At 49.3% G+C, this 20,327-nt stretch overlaps 2 protein-coding genes across 31 annotated transcripts in view; one reads left to right on the top strand and one right to left on the bottom strand.

The window, feature by feature from the left end:
* LOC116661556 (CUB and sushi domain-containing protein 2-like) overlaps positions 1 to 4,195 on the top strand; it is a 125,436-nt gene extending 121,241 nt beyond the window's left edge. For 2 of the 3 annotated variants that reach the window (XM_032473870.1, XM_032473869.1), the window contains one exon: positions 3,155 to 3,349. In XM_032473870.1, coding sequence (XP_032329761.1) covers positions 3,155 to 3,235 — 81 coding nt within the window. In that variant the 3' untranslated portion in view covers positions 3,236 to 3,349. Of the gene's footprint in view, positions 1 to 3,154; positions 3,350 to 4,080 lie in introns of those variants that run through there. The other variant, XR_004317486.1, reaches the window with a different exon arrangement.
* The window catches only part of LOC106730654 (kinesin heavy chain-like), a 76,782-nt gene that overhangs the window by 40,384 nt on the left and 16,071 nt on the right, over positions 1 to 20,327 (bottom strand). For 12 of the 28 annotated variants that reach the window (XR_004317467.1, XR_004317470.1, XR_004317464.1 and 9 more), the window contains one exon: positions 10,603 to 20,071. The exons of 1 other annotated variant lie outside the window; for it this stretch is intronic. Coding sequence is in view for 5 of the 27 variants with exons in the window: in XM_032473864.1 (XP_032329755.1) it covers positions 8,308 to 8,384; positions 20,015 to 20,071 (134 nt within the window). In the remaining 22 variants the exon portion in view is untranslated. 15 more of the 28 variants (XR_004317469.1, XR_004317480.1, XM_032473867.1 and 12 more) reach the window with 11 other exon arrangements.

Below are 20,327 nucleotides of genomic sequence, written 5' to 3'. Positions count from 1 at the left end.
GCCTGTGTTCTGAGCAGCAAGACAGGTGGTATGCGTGCCTGGGTGCAGGATGCTGGTGGCAGAGAGACAAAGGATCGCCCGCAGCACGGGGAGAGAAGCTCATCTCTGCCTGGCGGGCACCTGCTGCCCAGGGAACTTTGGATTGAAAAATCCCTAACGTGCATGACGGTGAGTGATAATACTTGAAAGGAAACCCGCGACATCTTCTTTCAAAGCCACGTTCCCCAGAATGCCAATCTAAGCTCGGCTCCCATAGCTGTGCCTTTGGAGATGTCCCCGAATGCTCAGTCAGCTTGCCGAGGCGAGCTCACGGAGGACAGTTAGTGAAACTGCAGCTTGGGCTTGGCCTTGGGCTTTTTTTGCTAAAGGGTAAGCATTGGTTCATAAAAGGGAGGCTTTGGGGACACATCACAGGTGGGGGCCCCAGGAAAACAATGGCTGGTGCTGGTCACAGTGAAATGCACCCAAGCTCAGAGAGAGGCACACGGGTCACGTCTATTCCCAAGCCCTGATAGCTATTAGTGAAAGAACTGTTTGGGATTTGGTGATACTTCACTGGTTTCATTTATGGGACTGTATATTTTTGATGGAGAACCAGGTACTCATTTAACACATATTTATTGAGCTCATACTGTGTGCCAAATGCAATTTGAAATTTGGGGCTTAAAGCAGTAAACAAAACAAGAGCCCTTTTGGAGATTACATTCGAGAATACGGAGCAGATAATGGACAAACCAAATGGGTGAAATATTTAGGATACAGATGTTGATGAATGCAGAGCAAACTGAAAAGAGAAAGGGGGTAGGATGGGCTCAGGGTGTGGAGGTTACAATTTTAGATTGGGTAACCCAGGAATCCTCCTTAGGAAGATGTTAATTGTGTAAAGACTTGAAAGAGGTGAAGAAGTGAGCCAGGAGGATGTCTGGGGAAAGAGTGACCCAAGTAGCAGGAACAGCAAGTGCAAAGGCCCTGAGGTGGGCCTGACACATACAAGGAACAGTAAGGAGTCAAGGGTGGCTAGAGGGGATGAGTGGTCATAAGGTGAATAGGAGGCAGAATCAGAGAGGCCACCAGCCAGGTGACATAGGCCCTGATAGAATATTCTACAACTAGAAGAATACATTCAGCCATTCCACCTAAGTTCCCAATTGGATGAGGAAACTGACCTCAACCAGGCCAAGTGGTTTGTCCCTAGTCTAGCTGTGAGGAGCTGACATGTTTCTAACACTCAGGTCCCTTGACGTTCAGATTATTCTTTTTTATTCAACTCATTTCATCGTTTAGAAAATGTTTATAGACATTGCATTCACGATTGGAAAAGAACAAAAGACAAAACTGGTGGAGAGGCCCAGAGAACTAGCGTGAGGAAAGGATGGACTCTCACGAGAGGATGCTCATAGACTGTCTTTGTTTTTATTCCCCATCTGATGAAAGCATTTAAAAACATCACCCCAGAGCAGGTGAATTCGAAAATTGCACCTCTTGGGGAGCGATGGCAATGTTAGCTATTTTGTGGTTTCATTGGTAGTGGTTTCATTGGTGTATACATCTATCAGAATTAATTAAATTGTACATTTGAAACGTGTAGTTTACTGTACGGGAATCACACCACAATAAAGGTGTTTAAAAAAAATCACCCCAGAGCAGGTGGAAATTGGGACTTCTGATGCTCAGTTTACCAGGCTGACTTCTGGACTTTGGACAATTTTGACATTTGTTCACTTCCAGCCAACTTTACATCTAGAAGTTATTAGACAGAGTTATTAGACTAGGGCTCAGCCTCCAGTGGGAAAAGAAGCAAAGCGTGTAGTAATTTGATCAGGAATTGCTGGCATAGTGCAAGGCAGTGGGGATTCACTGGTGATCAAAAGCAGCCTTTGCCCGAGCCTCATGGAGCTCCAGGCTCAGCTGGGGGTTGGGCCAGGAGTCACGCACAGGGACCAGGGCTGTGATGCAGCTGACAGGGCACTGTCGGGGTGCAGAGGATGGGTGTCGAGCCAGACTTAAGGTGGGTCGGTTACAGAAGATCTCCGAGAGAAAGCAGAGGCCCAGGGGATGAGAAGGATCCTCTAAGAGGCAGAGGGAGGCTTGTAAACAAATCAATGAGAGTCATGTGATGGGCTCTGGCAGTTGTCAACCTGGATTCAGATCCAGCTCCATTGGTTATGACCTTTGCGACCTTGGGGAAGTCATTGCATCTCTCTAAGCCTCACTTTCCTCATCTTTAGAGTAAAGAGAACAATAGAACTTTACAGACTTATTATGAGGATTTTGCAATAGGAGAATGCAGAAAAATGCTTCTCTTATGTTATAAATGCTCCATAGATGGTATGTGTCATTATTACAGTCCCGGATGGTAGGGTGCTGTGGAACGCAACTCGCTACCTGGGCTCTGCTTCCTAGAGGTGGTGTCCCCTTAAAAAAAAGTCTAAGGAAAAGTCTTAAGGAAGAACAGCCTCTTAAAGGAAGAGGCTCAGGGCCAGTGAGCTGAGGGAGGGGGAAAGACATAGAGAGGGAGGCATTCCAGGTGAAAAGGGCAGCCTGAGCCAAGACTCAGTGGCAAAGGCCAGCATGGTGGGTGTGAAAAACTCTATGTGGTTCAGTGTAAATAATGAATTAATAATAATTAGAAGGGAAGGAAGGAGTCAAGATGGTGCTTAAAAAGAGGCAGGGTCTGGACCATAGAGGCCTGTGTGAGCGTTAAGGATCTGAATGTTGTCCTGCAGACCACAGAGAGCCACTGAACAGCATTTAGAAGTGAGGAAGTGGCATGATTAGACGTTTTGAAAGATCACTGGGTGGTTTGTAAAGGTTCAAAATGGGAAGTGGGGGCTCTCCTAGGAAAACGATGCATTGGTCCAGGTGTGAGATGATGTGGCCTGAGCTGGAATAACAGTAATGCAGATGGAGATGGAGAGGAATGGCGAGGGTTGAGTCACAGAGGAATGAAATCAGCAGGACTTAATGTTTATTAAATTCGGTGAGGGGAGGCAAGAGGCAATGAAAGGAAAGAAAGATTCAGAAAATTCTAGGTCAATCAGTTTTAGGAAAGACACTCCAAGTGGATTTAGGATTTATGAGATTTTATGTGTGGATTAGTCAGGGTTTTCCAGAGAAACAGAACCAAGAGGACATAGATGTATATTTCTTATAGGAAATTGACTCTTATGGTTACGTGAGAAGTCCCACAATCTGCCGTCTGCAAGCTGGAGACCCTGGAGAGACAGTGGTGTGATTTCGTCTGAGTCCGAAGGCCTGAGAACCAGGGGAGCCTATGATGTAAATCCCAGTTCAAGAGGAGGGGAAGGTGAGTATAATGTCTCAGCTCAAACGGCGGGGCAGGAAACAAAGGGGCACGTTCCTCCTTCCTCCACCTTTTTGATGTATTCAGGCTCTTACCATTTGGATGAGGCCTCACCACACTAGAGAGGGCAGTCTGCTTTACTGGATCCACTAGTTCAAATGCTGATCCCCTCCAGAAATGCCTTCACAGACACACCTAGAAATCTTGTTTAATCTGGACAGCTCGTGGCTAGTCAACACATAAAATTAACCATCACGAGGTGGTAGTGGGCACCATGAAAGAGCATGAGGTCCCCTAGGGAGAGGCCGTCTCAGTAGGGAGAGTAGGGGGCAGAGCTGGGAGCCCTGGGAGATACCCAGGGAGGCAGAGGAAGAGGCTGACACTGACAGACCATCATGGAGGCCCTGGGGGAGCCGGGAGTCAGGTGCATGGGTCCCAAGGGGTCAGGGCCTCCAGGCGAAGGGGGAGTTGCAGTGGTCAGTGTAGCCGAATGTCAATGTCTGCTGGACCTGGCTCCCTGGGCACTGCTCGGGGGTGAGTGGAGTTAGCTAGCCATGGAGGGCTCCCTTACTCCATTGCGTCAAAGAGATGTCTGAATGATAAGGGGAGATGTCAAGCCCCTGGGTTTGTTTGTGTCTGTTTTTCCTATAGGAGGGATAAGGGTGGGTTTGAAAACTGAGAATGAGCTTGCTGGAAAGGAGAGAAATGGATGACCATGTCCTATGTGGTTAGTTGAGAGAGATGTTTTTGGTACCTAAACCTGTTGTTCTGCTTAGTTCTACTGAACAGGCCAGGACAATGACAGAGCCCTGTGGCAGACCACTAGAGACTGCCTTCAGCTGGATGAAAGTCAACTGACTTCATCTAGGTCATTGCCTAGTCCTGGCCATCTTGGTTCCCAGAAACTTCTGCCCATCCACCGTGCTCCAGATGACAAGAGGCAGCACGGCACTGCTGAGGGCATGGGAGTCAGGACACCGGGATCACGCCCCGCCGGGCTCCTCACCGGAGCGACCAGCTTGAATGACCTGCATTTCCTCCTCTATAAAAACGGGGTTAGTGCTAATACCTGTCATGCCTTGTTCACGCGGTATTTGGGGAGGCGAAACGAGGAACCTGCGGGAAGATGCCTGGTGAAACATCACGTGCCAGGCACAGCTGTGCATTCTGTTTCTCACCTGTGCCCACTGACTGATAAGCGCAGAGAACTGGCAGCACCTTTCAGAGCCCTGATTGTGTTTTGCGTGCTTTATAAAGCATCATCATTTGTTAGTTTCAGTGAGATCTCTAGGCTTTTTCAAAGAGTCAAAAGATTTATACTCAAACTGAGGCTTAACAGCCAGACTTGGAGATGCTCGGTGTTTTTCAAGAGCACACGTCTTGCTTTTACAGATTATGAAAGTATTGCATGTTCATGGGGCAAAATGGGGAAACACACAAAAAGCACAAAGAAAATTACAATCAGCTCTCATCTGACCCTCTAGATAGGACCACAATTAATATGTCGCTATTTAGCCTTTCAGGCATTTGTGTGTATATGTGAGCATAAAATTAGAACTTTAAATATATATAATATATCTATATTGGTATACATTTAACCAATCCCCTGTGTTTAAAATTTAAATTGTTTCCACTTTTCTCCTGTGATAGATAAAGCCGCAGTGAAAAATTTTTATACATAAATCATTGGGTGCAGCCGATTGTCTGCTTAGAATAAATCCATAAGGGCACGGCTATTTCAAAGACTTTTGGTAGGCAGTTTCAAATTGCTTTCCGGAAGGATTTTTATTCTTGCCGGCAACGTATACCCATTTCCTCACACCCTCCTTGACACTGAATATTAACATGTTTCAACAGTGGTTCACCAGCTTGACAAGGAAAAGATGGTTCACCAACAGGGGTCAGAGGATGCCAGTCCTGAGGGGTTGCCCGCATCCCAGCAGCTGGAGGAATCGTAGAAGAGCTCCTGTTTTGCAGGAGACTGTTGTTTCATGGCCACGGTCTGGGGCTCTGGACCTGCTACTCACTCACTGAGGACCGAGCAAGTGCACCTGTGCATTTGCCACAGAGCAGGGCACCCCCCAGGAGGCTGAGTCAGGCCTGACGAGGTAACAAAGCTCAGGGGCATGTGAGTCCTGGAGAGAGAGAGACACAGAGAGAGAGGGAGAAAGAGACGGCATTTCAGGTTGGGGACGGCCAGTTCCCTGCATATCCTCTTGGATGTACTTCTAGGCGCAGATGCTGGGGTGCTCTGGGGCTTCACTTATATTCCAGGATGCTCTGTTGTTCATGGAGCCTGCCTCTCTCCAGACAAGAAGCAGACTTTCTGCAGGCAGTGAGCTGGCAGAGTGTTCACAGAGCCCATGCTGGACATAGTCTGGCCAGCTGGCTCCCTGGAGGACGCTTACCCTCCTCCTCAGTGCTTTCTTGTTATTCCTTGAGGGTTTCCACTCTCCCACAGCCAGGGCTGTGGGAATGCTCATGTCCCCACCCTGGATGTGGCCAGAGGTCCCCGGGGAAAAGTTGAGACAGAGAGCAGAAACTTCCCGAGCCGGTTTCCAAGAATGAACTGAGGTGCCTTCCTTTTTCCATCCCTGACTTCTGCTGATAATAAGATAAAAATGAAGATGAGCAGGATCAGGTCCTTTGGTCCCTCTGGGAACTCACAACCCAGTAAGACAGACAGGCTCGTAACCAGCAATCACAAACGTGGGCATGAGGGATGAGCCCAGAACCTCTGGTCCTGAGACCCCGGAGGCGCGGGCTGCTCACCCATCTTCACCGTTATTTGTACTGTAGAAAAAATTCCTCTGGCCCCAGGGTGGGATGGGGAACTGGAGTCAGGTAATCAGAACTGGGATGGGATGGGTGGATTATAAACAGCTGGCTTGGTGGCAGCCCTTGGTCGAAGCTCCTAGAATAATCAGAGCAGGTGTGGGTAGGGTTGAGCTGCCACAGAATTCTCCAGGTGCAATGGGGAGTGTGTCCCTCCTAGGAGGCAGGATGTTAGCCTCCAAGTTAGGGACTGAGGGAATCGGGTGAGGTGGCCTGGGAGGACTGCCCCAAAGGTGTCTGATTTGGCTGGGAATCAAGATGGGCTTAGTGATGAACCAAGATAAGTTGGAGCCTAAAAGACAGAGGGCCTCGTGTGGATGGATAGAAGGGTCCAGCAAAAAGGGCAAATGGCTCTCACCTTGAATGCCAGTATCAGTCAACTGGTGGTGGCTGCCAAGGACTATGTATTGAGGCGTCATCTAGATTCACTGAGAAGAGTTCAGAGATCAGTCAGTGATGCCTGCATGGGCATGGATGGGAGGAATGGTGGCACGTGTGCTATTTTTGTCATCCCTGATCTCAGGCATCACAGAAGACATATCTGGATGGCAGAGAGGACAGCGTCATGATTTACATTTGTCCCTGGGAAGGGGGCTGCATAGGTCCCACTGGAATATAAATCCAAGGTGGCAGAGGAGCAGGGGCTATCCATGGAAGAAAGATTGTCTGAGCTCAGCAGAGCATCAGGGTCCCAGGCTTGGTGACCAGATTAAATAAGTTTCCAGTCTTAGGGGAGCTGAAGCACCAGTCAGGGAAATGGAGGCAGGAGCCCAGTCGTACACCAGGCCACCCAGGCGAGCGCAAAGGTGGCTCCAGCTCAGTGGGCTCCCCTTGACTTGTGACATTGAGCCTGTGGCCACATTTGTAATTTGGACTCTACCTTCTAATGACCTCTCTGCCCCTGCAGGGGCTGCATGGGTCACATCTAATTGCAAACGTGTCATGGAACAGCCATATATAGGGGAATTAGGAGGAGTCCTGGTCAGTGAGGTTTTAGGAGCACTTAAAAGTCTCCCTTTCTTTCCCAATGAAGTTCTCTCCTGTATCCTAAGCACCATCTGCATTTCCATCATCAGAGGGTCCCATGAAATGCCCATGCCAGAAGTGAGCACAGGACCTATCACGTCCAGGAAGGAACCCTCTCCTCCCCGCTCAGCCTCTTGGCCGAGGCAGGGAAGGCACCGTAGCTGAAAGTGCATCTGTCTGGGCAAGCTGTATTTCTCTGGGAAGACTTCTCCATCTCAGATCTGATTAGCTTCCCTATGGAGAGATCGTTTATCCCTAAATGGGGACTCGGCTCATGGATTGCCCACGTCAGTAGGAAGAGCCGTGGATGGCAAGTGGTGGGAGATTGTGCTCCCGCGGCAGCCTCGCCATGTGCACTGTCTGCAGTGGTAATTGGCGAATGACCAGTAGCAGCAGGACCTGGGCTGCCCAGCCCTGCCTAGAAGGGACAGAGGCAGAAGTGTGTGCTGTGCAAGAGGGAGGGAGAGTGAGGATTGTGAGTCCAGAGCCAGAGAGGGAACCTTCTGTCAGAACCACACCATGCTCCCAGGTGTAGGAGAGTGTTGGAAATAACAGAATTGAGTGGAATTAAGATGGTATTTGCCTAGGTTGCAGGACTACCTGGAACCTACCTTAGACTATCCCTTCCTGAAAAATCCTCTAGGGAAGCTCTCTCTCTCCTTGATTCTAAGATGGACTCCCTGCCCGTCTACACTCCACTGAATAGTTTAACCCTTCTGAACTCAAAGCAAACCTTTAAACAACCAACACATGCAGTTCATGGTGTAGTTTTCTTTTTCCAAAAAAGGGAAGCTCTAATTAAATTGACAACGGGTGTCATTACTGATGGCACGTTCAAATCAAGGAACTATGGTATATATACAGAGAATGAAGCTGGCACAGGAACCCTTGATTACTAGATAAAGCTGTGGCTCCAAATGCTCTCACGAGCTGGCTGGATTCCAGTGAAACTATCTTTCACTCTCATGCTTCCATGATTCTTTTGGTGGTTCATGACAGCAAGCCCAGTCAAAGAAACTTGAACATGAAAGGGAATCTATTCGCTTAGGTTCCAAGGAAGTCCAGAGAATGGACGGCTTCAGGAATAGCTGGATCCAGTGTTACTGGGACAGTCCTCCTCTTTCAGCTCTGCCTTATGTCTTTTATGTGGCAACACGACGGCTTCTGGGTGCCTTGGGCCTACATGATGGTGGAGTAAGAGGCTGCATCCATGTAGAACCTATACGGAAAAACTGTTGTTGGCCATGCTTGGGTTATGTACCACCTCCAAGAGAAATCATAGTGGCTTGAGGGTGAGATGCCATGTTTGTGTGGTTAGAAGACTGGCAGGATGTTGCGATTGGATTGACAGTTCACACAGAGCCACCTGGGATGGAAGCAAGGCAGTTCTTCAATGGGGAGAGAGAAATGCTGGACAGATAAAAGCTGTAGCTGTCCACTCTTGGGCATAGAACCAGAGTTCTTCCACCCACATTTAATCTAAGACTTGACTCTTAGCACTTCTGTTCAAGGAAGGGCCAGTCTGAAATAGCCCAACAGAGTGATTGAGGACATAGAGAGGAAGAGGCATTGCTTCAGTGCCCTGCCAGGTTGGGGCTGCCACTGGGCACGTCCCCACCAAGGGGACACGAGTCTCTATAGAGAAGGAACAAAATAGCTGGAGAGGCTCAGGGCAGCCTAAGTGCACTGACAGGAGGGAAGAGGCAGAGGAGAGACCGTATCTTCAGTGAAGATAATGCATGGGGATGCTTAGCCCAGTGCCTGGTACCCAGTGCCCAATCAATAAATGGTAGCTATTATTATTACCCATTAGGGATCATCCCTCAGTGCCTGCAGTCTGGGCGTGATGGATGCAGGCTGTGTTTGTGTAATGAGGATTATTTATTAGTCACCCTGTAAAAAGCAATGACAGAAAGGCACAAAACTGTGTTACCACAAAGGGACCTTATCTCATGGAAATCAAAAGCTTCTGTTTTTCCCACCAGGAAACAAGAGCACTTTTTCTCACAGATTAAATCCAATTCCTCTGTTAAGGCCTCAAGGGGAAGGAGGAGATGTAATTCCACAAATCTCAGCGCTGCTGTTAGGATAATTCTCCTCCAGCCCCTAAGTACCTGGGAAGAGGGTATGTGTGTGTGTGTGTGTGTGCTGGGGGTGGGGGGTAGCTGGAGGTGGGGGGTTGGAGAGAAGGGAGGTCAGAGAAGGGAGAGGGGTTGGTATGAAGTCGCAGAAGTGTCCCCTTGGAGGTCACTTAGACCTTGGCTCCTACTTTTTTACCTTTACAGGCTCAGGGCAGAGACCCAGAGATGATCTTCACCGGAATCGTTTCTTTGGGTTGGGGGAGGCAGAACCAGCCTGCCCCCTCCCCTCCCAGCCACACCTGCCTTCAGCTGACCCACGTTGCCCACTGCTGACTCAGGACCTATTTACAAATGGCCTGTTATCCATTGCCATCTAGCCACATAGGCTGTTTTAGAACTACTTAAAACAATTTTTGAAAATTTTATATATTCAGTTAACAGAGCTAGCGAGAACGGATTTATGTGGCAATACCTATAGAACAATTCAGAGTGGCCACAGAGTCCCCCTGTGTGAAATTAGGTCCTTTGCTAATTATTTGTTGAATAACAGCTCTGCCTAACAACAGTTGAAGACTTAAAGACAGCCGTCAGCCACCGGTCCTCAAAGAACGTGGGGACATTTTAAATTTATGTGGAGAATAGAAGGAAGCATACAAATCACCTCTTATTAGCATCACTGAGACTTTGTGGCCACTCTGAATAGAACATTTACTAAGCATTTCCATTGCCTGGCACTTTATGATCATTATGTTACTTACTTCTCCAACTATCCTGAGACAGGTGCTAGGGACTATTATTGTCCCCATTTTACAGGTGAGGAAGCTGAGGCACCAAGGAACTAATAGACTGGCAGAAAGTTGAACCTGATAGTCTGTCTAAAGCTGGTTCCCACCACTGCCCTAAGATAGGCCCTGGGTAGGGGCATTCATCTGCATGTGAAAAGAACTCAGGATTTTTATTCTTTTTAAATGAGTCATGCCTATTATGAACATTAAAGAGATACAGTAAAGTTATAAATACGTATCAGTTGTGCACCTTGGAATTGCACAAAATTCCAACAATCTGAACGTCAAACACTGTTAACATTTTGAGAGAGTCATCCTGGACTTCCAGCCACCTAGGGAGAAAACCAGCTCTTGAGATCGCTGGAAAGAAGAATTCTAGAAAAAATGAAATTGCTGCACATTCTCCATTTTATTTTTACTTTTTGAAAATTTCACTTGAATTCAAGATGGAAAAAAATTAAAGAAAAATGGAAGGAATTATTAAATTTCACCTCTAAATACACCTCTAAAGTGAAGAACAAAGATTAAAGAACACATTGAGAAACTGCAGTCACGATGACTATTATTGTTATTTTTTACTATTATTTTTATTATTATTCATTTTACAATATTTATCAACCCCCTGCCTTGAAAGATGAGGAGGTTAGGGCATTTATACTTGTTCTCATGTCCTCAATCTCCTGGTTAAATATTCTAAAACATTATTTGACCTGGCAAAGTGTATAACATTTATATTTTCTCCTATACAGTCACTTTCATGATTGTGCAATTTTACACAAAATTTTTATAAAAACTCTATAGTTATAAAAGGACTTAACACTCACCCACCCATCTTCTTACCACCTATTTTATATTCCAGAGTTCTGTATTTTGATTGGGCTCTTGGTTTGTTGAAGTTCACTGTCAAGTACCTTGTACAAGAAGGGCTCATGAGCACTGTATTCTCTAAATTCCTATAAGCTCAAGAAAGTTGGCTTGTTATCTAAACACTGAGGTGATAACGTCACTGGGTATACCGTTTTTAAGTCATAATTCTCAAAGCTCAACTGGATTGATCTAAGGCTAACCAGACTGACTTCTCTCGTTTAGCTTGGTTTTTCTCCCTGAAGGCCCACGGATTCATCTTTTTTCCTTGGAATTCAGTAGCATCGCCAGGTGATTACTGTACAGAAAAGTCTTGGATACATCATGTGCCCTTTTGACCTTCACATTCAGCCCTTTCTACTTCATGTTTTCATTGATTTTTGTCTTTGGATCTTTTCCCCGATGGATATGTTGGGTGTCTTTCATCAATATTCCATATCTGTGATCTTCTCTGTAACCATGTTTATTTATCTGATTGTTTCCATTTATTTATATTAAGTTTCCCAAACTTGCCTGCCAAGTTCCTGATTTGGGTTTTCAAATGTGGTTGATTCATTCATCCCCCATTCTCCCTTCCCTTCCCCCCTCCCCTTCTCCTCCTCGCCCTCCTCTTTTCCCACCCTCTCCCCTTCCTTCTTCAGTTGCTTCCATTGTGATCTTTTTTTCCACCCTGCTCCACAAACTCGCCTTCCATGTCTTTTGCCTATCTTACAATTTCCTTTTTAGATCCTTGAAACTCTTTTTTGAATTTCTTTTCTAAAAAACTCTAATTCTTTGAGACTAGAGAACCCTGTTGTTCTGAACTCATATTGTTTCTTTTGCTAATTCCTTCTGAGGTATAGGTTTTCCATAGCCATTCACTTTATTAATTTCTTTCTTTCTTATTTTGTTTATTTTGTGATTTCTTCTTCTATTTCTCTCGATGGTTCCCTACTAATTAGCTCTGTTTTTTAAATAGGACTAAATATTTGCTGAAAAATACCATGCAGAATGCTGGGACCTGGGAAAATGAAGGATTATGAACTGATCAGTTCTGCATTGCAGATTAGGTTTTGTGCCTCAGATATTCTCACAACAAATCCAGTATTTTGATTGACTCTGTGCCAGAAGTTCTCCGTGGTGATCTGGGGGGTGGATACCTCGCTCATTCGCTGCCTTATTCTGCAGCCTCCCCAGGACAGAGGCGGGGCCGTAGGTCATTAGGAAGAGAGGCAGCAGGTCCTCTTCCCCAGCTTCCTCACCTCCCTTCCTGCCTCTAGGACTGTAAGGGTCTCTGCTGGACACTCCCAGTTCTCCCCGGCTGGTCCACATTCTGACGTCTTGTCAGTCTCATCCAAAGTTTACTGAAGCCTTTCGGGGCCTCGAGATACTTGATTTTAGGGAAATCTGCATTTGGCTGAGGGTCTGAGGATACTGTTAGCATTCCCCTTCATTTAGGTCCAGATTCTGCAGTTTGTCCAATATGCCTAATGGCTCGTGCTTGGGACCATCTTCTTGCCAAAGATGCAGCTTTTACTCCCCTATGTCTTTGTCTTTCTCTGTTGACACTGTCAGTGCATTTCAAGAGAAAAAAAAAGCGTAAAAGCCTTTACTTGACATCTTTTAAAAGAAATCTTCTGTGGCATCACCATTGCATAGAATTCTCCCCTGCCAATTAGCAATATTTAATTTTCTAAAATTCTCTGTTGAAGGACATTTATGTTTCCTTTTCTTCTCTTTTTTTTCTTTGAATATAAACAATGCCATGATGCATATCCTTGGATATTTGTCCGGATGCCCTCATCTAATTTTAAAGAACCAGGGGAAGACCTCAGAGAGGGTAAGGGGTTTGTCCAAGATAAAAAAAAAAATCTAGTTACCAGTGACCCTGCAAATGTGAGCCCAGCTGGGAGACCCCATTTCAAGGCTGTCTGCCTGCCACAAGCCTGCTTCTCTGTTCACCCAGGGAAGACCTGCCCTCACATGTTATTGTCTCCTCTGGCTCCACATTCTTGTAGACTTAACCTCTGTAAGAGGATTTCTGGGCAGCTTTTCTCCTGGATTCACACAAAAGGACTTAGGTAAGTCTTGGCTTATGGGGCCTTAATGGGCCATTAGGGGAAACTAGAGTGTCTGGGGCCAGCCCTAACCAGAGGGAGGTGTTAGGGAGGCTGGGACATGCAGGGGAGGGCCTTCCAAAGCCTCTTCTTCACTGTCCTCTTTAAAGGCAGATTCTGAGAGTCTGAGCTACTCATGCGATCCAAGAATTTGAATGCTCTTAAATTGAGGACCAAACCCTTCAGCGGCATTCACATGCAAACAACACATAATTGAGTACCTCACATGTCCCCAGAACCAGCTTCACAGGCAAGGGACCTGTTCTGGTTGAATACTCTTGAAATTGTTAATCACACTTTGACAAGGGGCCCTACGTGTTCACTTTGCCTTGGACGCTGATGGTGTAGCTGGTCCTTCGTGTGCTGGACTCAGCCCCGAGCTCTTGCACCTCTATTAGCTGAGGCTGTCCTAGGAAGCAGCAGAAAATTCACAGGAAAGGTAATACAAATGGCCCATAAACATGGACAGATGCTCAGGCGCAGGGATAAACAGAGCGGTATGTAAGGACCACACCCTGCTGATTCCAAGGACTGCCCTCTCCTGGCATGCCAGCTTCTGGGCCTGCCTTCACATGGTCCTGCCCTCTCCTGGGCTTGCGCTCGCCTGGTCCTTCACTCTCTTCTTCCTGCGCTCTCCTCAGCTTGCCTTCTGCTGTTTATGCTCTCACCTGTGCATGCCCTCTCCTATCAGGACCAGGAGAGGACAGGGCCAGTTGGAGGGCAGGAAAGGTAAGGGCAGGCCTAGTAGAGGGCAGAATCAGTTGAGGGCAGGCCCGGAAAGGGCAGGATCAGTTGAGGGCAGGCCCAGGAGAGCTCAGGCCTGCACTCTTCTGGGACTATTGTCTCCTGGGCCAGCCTTGTCTGGGCCTCCCCTAACCTGGCCCTGTCCTCTGCAGGGCCAGCCCTCTCCTGGGCATTCCCTCCCCTGTGCCTGACATCTCCTGGGCATGCCCTCTCTTGGCCCTGCACTCTCCTGGTCCTGCCATCTCCTGAGCCTGCCTTCACCTGGTCCTGACTTCATGTGGGCCTGCCCTCTCCTGGGCCTGCCTTCACCTGGTGCTGCCCTCTCCTGGGTCTGCCCTCTTCTGTGTCTGACCTGAGCTGGACATGCCCTTATGTGGGCCTACCAGCTCCTGGTTTCCCTCACCTGGGCCTGCCCTGATCTGGTCCTGTCCTCACATGGGCCTACCAACCTGGGCCTACCCTCTCCTAGGCCAACCCTATCCTTTGTCTGCCCACCTCTGGGCCTGCCATCTCCTGGGCCTGCCGTCTCCTGAACCTGACCTCACCTGGGCCTACCCTCTCCTAGGTCTGCTCTATCCTGGGCCTGCAGACACCTGGGTCAGCCCTCTCCTGGGCCTGCCCTCAGCGGGGCCTACCCTCACCTGTTCTGGCTCTCTCCTGGGCACACCCTTAACAGGGACTGCCTTCTCCTGGGCCTGCCTTCACCTGGTGCTGCTCTCCCCTGGGCCTGCCTTCAGCTGGTACTGCTCTCTCCTGTTCCTGCCCTCATGTGGGCCTGCCCTCTCTTAGGCCTGCCCTCACCTTGTCCTGCCCTCCAACTGGCCCTGCCTCTCCTGGGCCTGATAGGAGAGGACATGCTCAGGTGAGAGCAGAAACAGCAGAAGGCAAGCCGAGGAGAGCAAAGGACCAACTGAGGGCAGGCCCAGGAGAGGGCAGGACAAGGTGAGGGTAGGCCCAGTCGAGGGCAGGCCCAGGAGAGGGCAGGCCCAGGTGAGTTCAGGCACAAGTGAGAAAAGACTCAGGTAATGAAGGGCAGGCCCTGGTGAGGAAAGGGCCAAGTGAAGGTAGGACCAGGAGAGGACAGGCCCAGATGTCTGCAGGACCAGGATAGGGCAGGCCCAGGAGACGGCAGGCCCAGGTGAGCTCAGGTTAGGAGTCTGCCCTCAGCTTGGCCTGCCCTAATTCTGGCTTTGCCCTCTTCTGGTCCTGCCCTCACTTGATCCTGCCGCCTCCTAGGCCTAATTTCTCCTGGTCCTGCCCTCTCCTATTCCTGTCCTCACCAAGGGTTGCCCTCACCTGGGCCTGCCCTCTGCTGTGCTTGCCCTCTCTTGGGACAGCCTGCTCCTGTGCCTGGCTTCTCCTGGGCCTCCGTCTCCCGGGACTGCCCTCTCCTGGGCCTGCCTGCTACTGTGCCTGGCTTCTCCTCGGCCTTCTGTCTCCCGGGCCTGCCCTCTCCCGGGCTTACCCTCTTCTGGGCCTGCCGTCTCCTGGGTCTGCTCTTTCCTGGACCTGCCTTCCCCTGGAACTGCCCTCTCTTGGTCCTGCCCTCCCCTGGGCCTGCCCTATACTGGTCCTACCCTGTGCTGAGCCTGCCTTCACCTGGACCTGACCTCATGTGGACCTTTGCTCTCCTGGGCCAGCCCTGTCTTGGGCCACCCCTCACATGGTCCTGTCCTCACCAGGGCCAGCCCACTCCTGGGCATTTCCTCCCCCGTGCCTGACCTGCCCTGGACCTGCATTCAACTGGGCCTCCCCTCTCCTGGGACTGTCATCTCCTGAGCCTGCCTTCACCTGGACATGACCGCATGTGGGCCTTTGCCCTGTTGGACCATCCATATCCTGGGCCTCCGCTTACCTGGGACTGCACTCTCCAGGGCCTGCACTCTCCTGGGACTACCGTCTCCTGGTCCAGCCATATTCTCAGCCTTCCCTCTCTAGCTCCTATTCTCTCCAGTGCCAGCGATCTTTGGACATTCCCTCCCCTGTGCCTGACCTCTCCTGGGACTGCACTCATCTTGGCTTGCCCTATCCTGTGCCTGCCATCTCATGAGCCTCCCTTCACCTGGAGCTAAACTCATGTACGCATTTGCATTCCTGTGACATCAATATGCTGGGCCTCCCCTCAGTTGGACTTGTCCTTTCCAGGACCAGCCCACTCCTGGGTATTCCCGCTGTTATATTACCAACTGTGTGTCTTCAGGGCCAGTGATACAAGCCAGGGATGCCAACAGTGCCACTGACCCAGGCCCAGTCTTTGCCTTTAGAGATGCTGAAAGGACTAGTACATGTCTTCAGCCAGTGACCCAGGCCAAGGCAGTGCGTTCTGCACTTACGACACAGGCCCGCTGTGTCCTTGCACAAAAGTGACCGAGGCCAAGGGTCTGCTTTCATGTCCAGTGACACAGGCCCCATGTGGGCCTTCAGGGCCACTGACCCAAGTTCAGGGTGTGCCTTCAGCGCCAGTGACCGAGGCCCAGGGTGTGTCTTCAGGGCCAGTGACCAAGGCCAAGAGTGTGAGTACAGGACCAGTTACCCAGGCCAAGTTTGTGTCTTCAAGGCCAGTGACACAAGCCCATCTGCTAACTCAGGGCCAGTGACCAAGGCCAAGTGTGTGTCTGCAGGGCCAGTTACACAAGCCAACTGTGTGTCTTCAGGGCCAGCGACCAAGGCAAAGTGTGTTTCTTAAGGGCCAGTGTCTCAGGTTAACTGGGATTCTTCACGGTCAGTGACCCAAGCCAAGTCTGTGCATTCTACACCTGTGACGCAGGCCCGTTGTGTCCTTGTACAAAAGTGACCGAGGCCCAGTGTGTGCTTTCACGTCCAGTGACACAGGCCCCGGGTAGGCCTTCAGCACCAGTGACCGAGGCCCAGGATGTGTCTTCAGGGCCAGTGACTCAGGTCAAGAGTGTGACTTCAGGGCCAGTTACCCAGGCCAAGTTTCTGTCTTCAAGGCCAGTAACCCAAGCCCATCTGCTAATTCAGGGCCAGTGACCAAGGCCAAGTGTGCGTCTTCAGGGCCAGTGACCAAGGCTAAGGGTGTGTCTTCAGGATCACTGACCCAGGCCACGGCTGTACGTTCAGCACACTGACACTGCCCCAGGGTGTGTTTTAATGTCCAGTGACACAGGACAAGGGTGTGCCTTCAGCGCCAGTGATCCAGGCCACGTGTGTGACTTTAGGGCCAGGAACCCAGGCCAACTGTGTTTCTTCAGAACCACTGACCAGGGGCAAGTGTGTGTTTTCTGGGCCAGTGACACAGGCCCAAGGTTGCCATCAGCGCCAGTGACCCAAGCCCAGCGTGTGCCCTCTGCCCAGTGACCCAAGACCAGGGTGTGTCTGGAAGGACAGTGACCAAGACCAAGTGTGTGATGCTAGGGCTACCGACCTAGGCCACACGCTTGCCTTCAGTGCCCGTGACCTAGGCCAAGCGTGTGTCTTCAGGGGCAGTGAACAAGGCCAAGGATGTGTCTTCAGGGCCACGTACCCAGGCCAAGTTTGTGTCTTCAGGGCCAGTGATCCAGGCCAATGGTGTGACTTCAGGGCCACTTACCCAGGCCAAGTGTGTGTCTTCAAGGCCTGTGACCCAAGCCGATATGCTAATTAAGGGCCAGTGACCAAGGTCAAGTGTGTGTCTTCGGGGTCAGTGACCAAGACTAGGTTGTGTCTTCAGGATCAGTGACCCATGCCACGGGTGTGCGTTCTGCATACTCACACAACCCCAGGGTGTGTTTCAATGTCCAGTGACACAGGCCAAGGGTCTGTCATCAGTGCCAGTGACCCAGGCCCAGGATATGGCTTCTGCGCCAGTGACCCAGGCCACGTGTGTGACTTCAGGGCTAGGGACCCAGGCCAACTGTGTGTCTTCAGGGCCAGTGACCCAGGCCAAGTGTGTGTCTTCAAGGCAAGTGAACAGAGCCCATCTGCTAAGTCAGGGCCAGTGACAAAGGCAAAGTGTGTGTCTTCAGGCCAGTGACCAAGGCTAAGGGTGTGTCTTTAGGATTAGTGACCCAGGCCACGGGTGTGCGTTAAGCACACTTACACAGCCCCAAGGTGTGTTTCAATGTCCAATGACACAGGCCAAGGGTGTGCCTTTCACGCCAGTGACCCAGCCCACATGTGTGACTTCAGGGCCAGGGACCCAGGCCACGTGTGTGTCTTCAGGGCCAGTGACCAAACCAACTGTGTCATTTTAGGGCTACCGACCCAAGCCACGCGTCTGCCTTTAGTGCCCGTGATCCAGGCCAAGCATGTGTCTTCAGGGCTAGTGACCAAGGCAGAGTGTGTTTCTTCAGGGCCAGTGGCCCAGGTTAACTGGGATTCTTCAGGGTCAGTGACCCAGGCCAAGGCTGTGCGTTCTGCACCTGTGACACAAGCCCAGTGTGTCCTTGTACAAAAGTGACCGAGGCCCAGGGTGTGCTTTAATGTCCAGTGACACAGGACCCGGGTGGTCCTTATGGGGCAGTGATCCAAGTTCAGGGTGTGTCTTCATGGCCATTGACCAGGCAGAGGGTGTTTTCAGGCCAGTGACCCAGGTCAATGGTGTGACCTCAGAGCCAGTGACCTAGGCAGAGTGTGCCTTCAGCAGCAGTGATGCAGGCCTAGGGTGTGGCTTCAGGACCTATGACCCAGAGCGAATGTGTGGCTTCAGGGCCAATGGCACAGGCCAAGTGTGTGTCTTCAGGACCAGTTACACAGGCCCAGGGTTTCCGTAAGTACCAGTGACCCAGGTCCAGGGTTGCCTCCAGGACCAAGAACCCAGGCCCAGTTGTGCCTTTAGCACCAGTGACCTAGCCGACTGTTTGCATTCTGCACCAGTGACACAGGTCCAGGTTTTGTCTTCAGCACCAATGACCAAGGGCCAGGGTGTGTCTTCACGGCCAGTAATAGAGGCCAATGGTGTGAGTTTAGGGCCGGTGACCCTGGCCAGGAACGTGTCTTCAAGACCAGTGACTCATGCCGAGTGTGTGCTGTCAACAGCAGTGACGCAGGCCCAGGGTGTGCATTCTGCTCCTGTGACCCAGGCCCATGCTGTTTCTTTAGGACCAGTGACCCAGGCCAAGGAGTTACCAAATTCATCTGTAGGTGTGCTCTTGAAATTAACCAGTTTACACATACATTTGTAGTTTACTTTTGTTAACCCCTCTGCTGCACCAGAAAAGAGAAACTTGAAATGGCTTCTCAGTATCCACAAAATTAGAGAGGCTTTGAAGGATGTGTGTAAGACGTCTGCGTAAAAGGGAACAGGTATGTCGTTCTCATCAGAAGACACAAATCAGCAGAACAGCAAAAATGGTGACAGAGGCCAACATGAAAACACCTGAACTTACTCCGATTTTGACATAAACTAGAATCAGGCTGCAAAGGGCTACAGTAAACAGTCATACAGAAGGAAGAAAGCAGCACAGCCAAAGCAGGGAGGGCTGGCGGGCAGCTCCCCGTCCTCACAGGGCCCAACGCCAGGATGGGTCAGACAGACACCGAAAAATGAGGGAGAGGGTACCTAGTAAGATTCTTAATGACGTATGCTGAACACACTCTCAGTAAAAGCATACACTTTAAGTCAAGGACAACACGTGTTGGCTGAACTGGGCTATGGCCCAAATGACAGTAATTCGGAGGGAATCATTCAGTTTATGTAACAATAAAGCAATGGCACAAATGCTTGTGAACTCTCAAAAATATTACCAAATCCAATTCGATAAACATTTTCAAGATGTAACAATGAATAACGCATATTAGAGCTAAAGTTAAGTAAACATGCTTAGATACCCATCAGAATGTAAAGATTTTTACCTTTTCACTACCTGCTAAATCAACCAGATAAAGTTTTCCACTACCTCCAAAATCTAGCAGATAAAGTTTTCCACTCAGCTTTTGTTCCGTTTGCGTGTTCTCTTGTTTTACATTAATAATATACTGTGACTGCTAGAGCTATGTTCATTCACATCGGCACTGAAACCACAGAAACAACTATGAACACAGCTTTCCCTTACTAATAATCACTAAAGCATTATTTTACCTAAGAAAAATCTTACAATCTTAATCAACTTCACAAAGATATTTTAAGGCAGTCTGTACCTTAACTAGTGTTAATAAACATGCTGCTTACTTGTAACTGCTACATGTCTGTTGGATTTTCCTTCATCTATGGTATCCATAACTTCATCTGGACTACAGACAAAACACTCTGTGCACCCCTGTGAAGTGAACTTTTAGAGTACGTCAATACTTTCAAAATTCTACTGCAGGGCTTTCCTGCACATTCTGTATCACAAGTACCTTTACGTACGGAACTCGGGTTTTTATCTTCATGAACTGAAAGATTGGTCTTCGAAACTGAAAAAGAAAAATAAATACTATTAACAACATTTTTCTAAACTCTAACTCTAGCTGTGAAACAGTTAATTATCACTATTAAAGCAAGACCCTGCAGAAATAGATGTATACAGAAACCAATGCAGCAATATAGAACTTTCAGGTCCAGGCCCCCCTCTGCCACCCCCATTCTGGAAATAAGAACATTAAGTCGCAGTGGTTCAGTAGTTTCCTCAAGGATGATGTATCAACTGACAGCTGATGGAAGACCAGAGCT

The sequence above is a fragment of the Camelus ferus genome, chromosome 35 (assembly GCF_009834535.1).
Source record: "Camelus ferus isolate YT-003-E chromosome 35, BCGSAC_Cfer_1.0, whole genome shotgun sequence".
NCBI classification, from domain to species: Eukaryota; Metazoa; Chordata; class Mammalia; order Artiodactyla; family Camelidae; genus Camelus; species Camelus ferus.
This window is presented reverse-complemented; position numbering and strand designations above follow the sequence as displayed.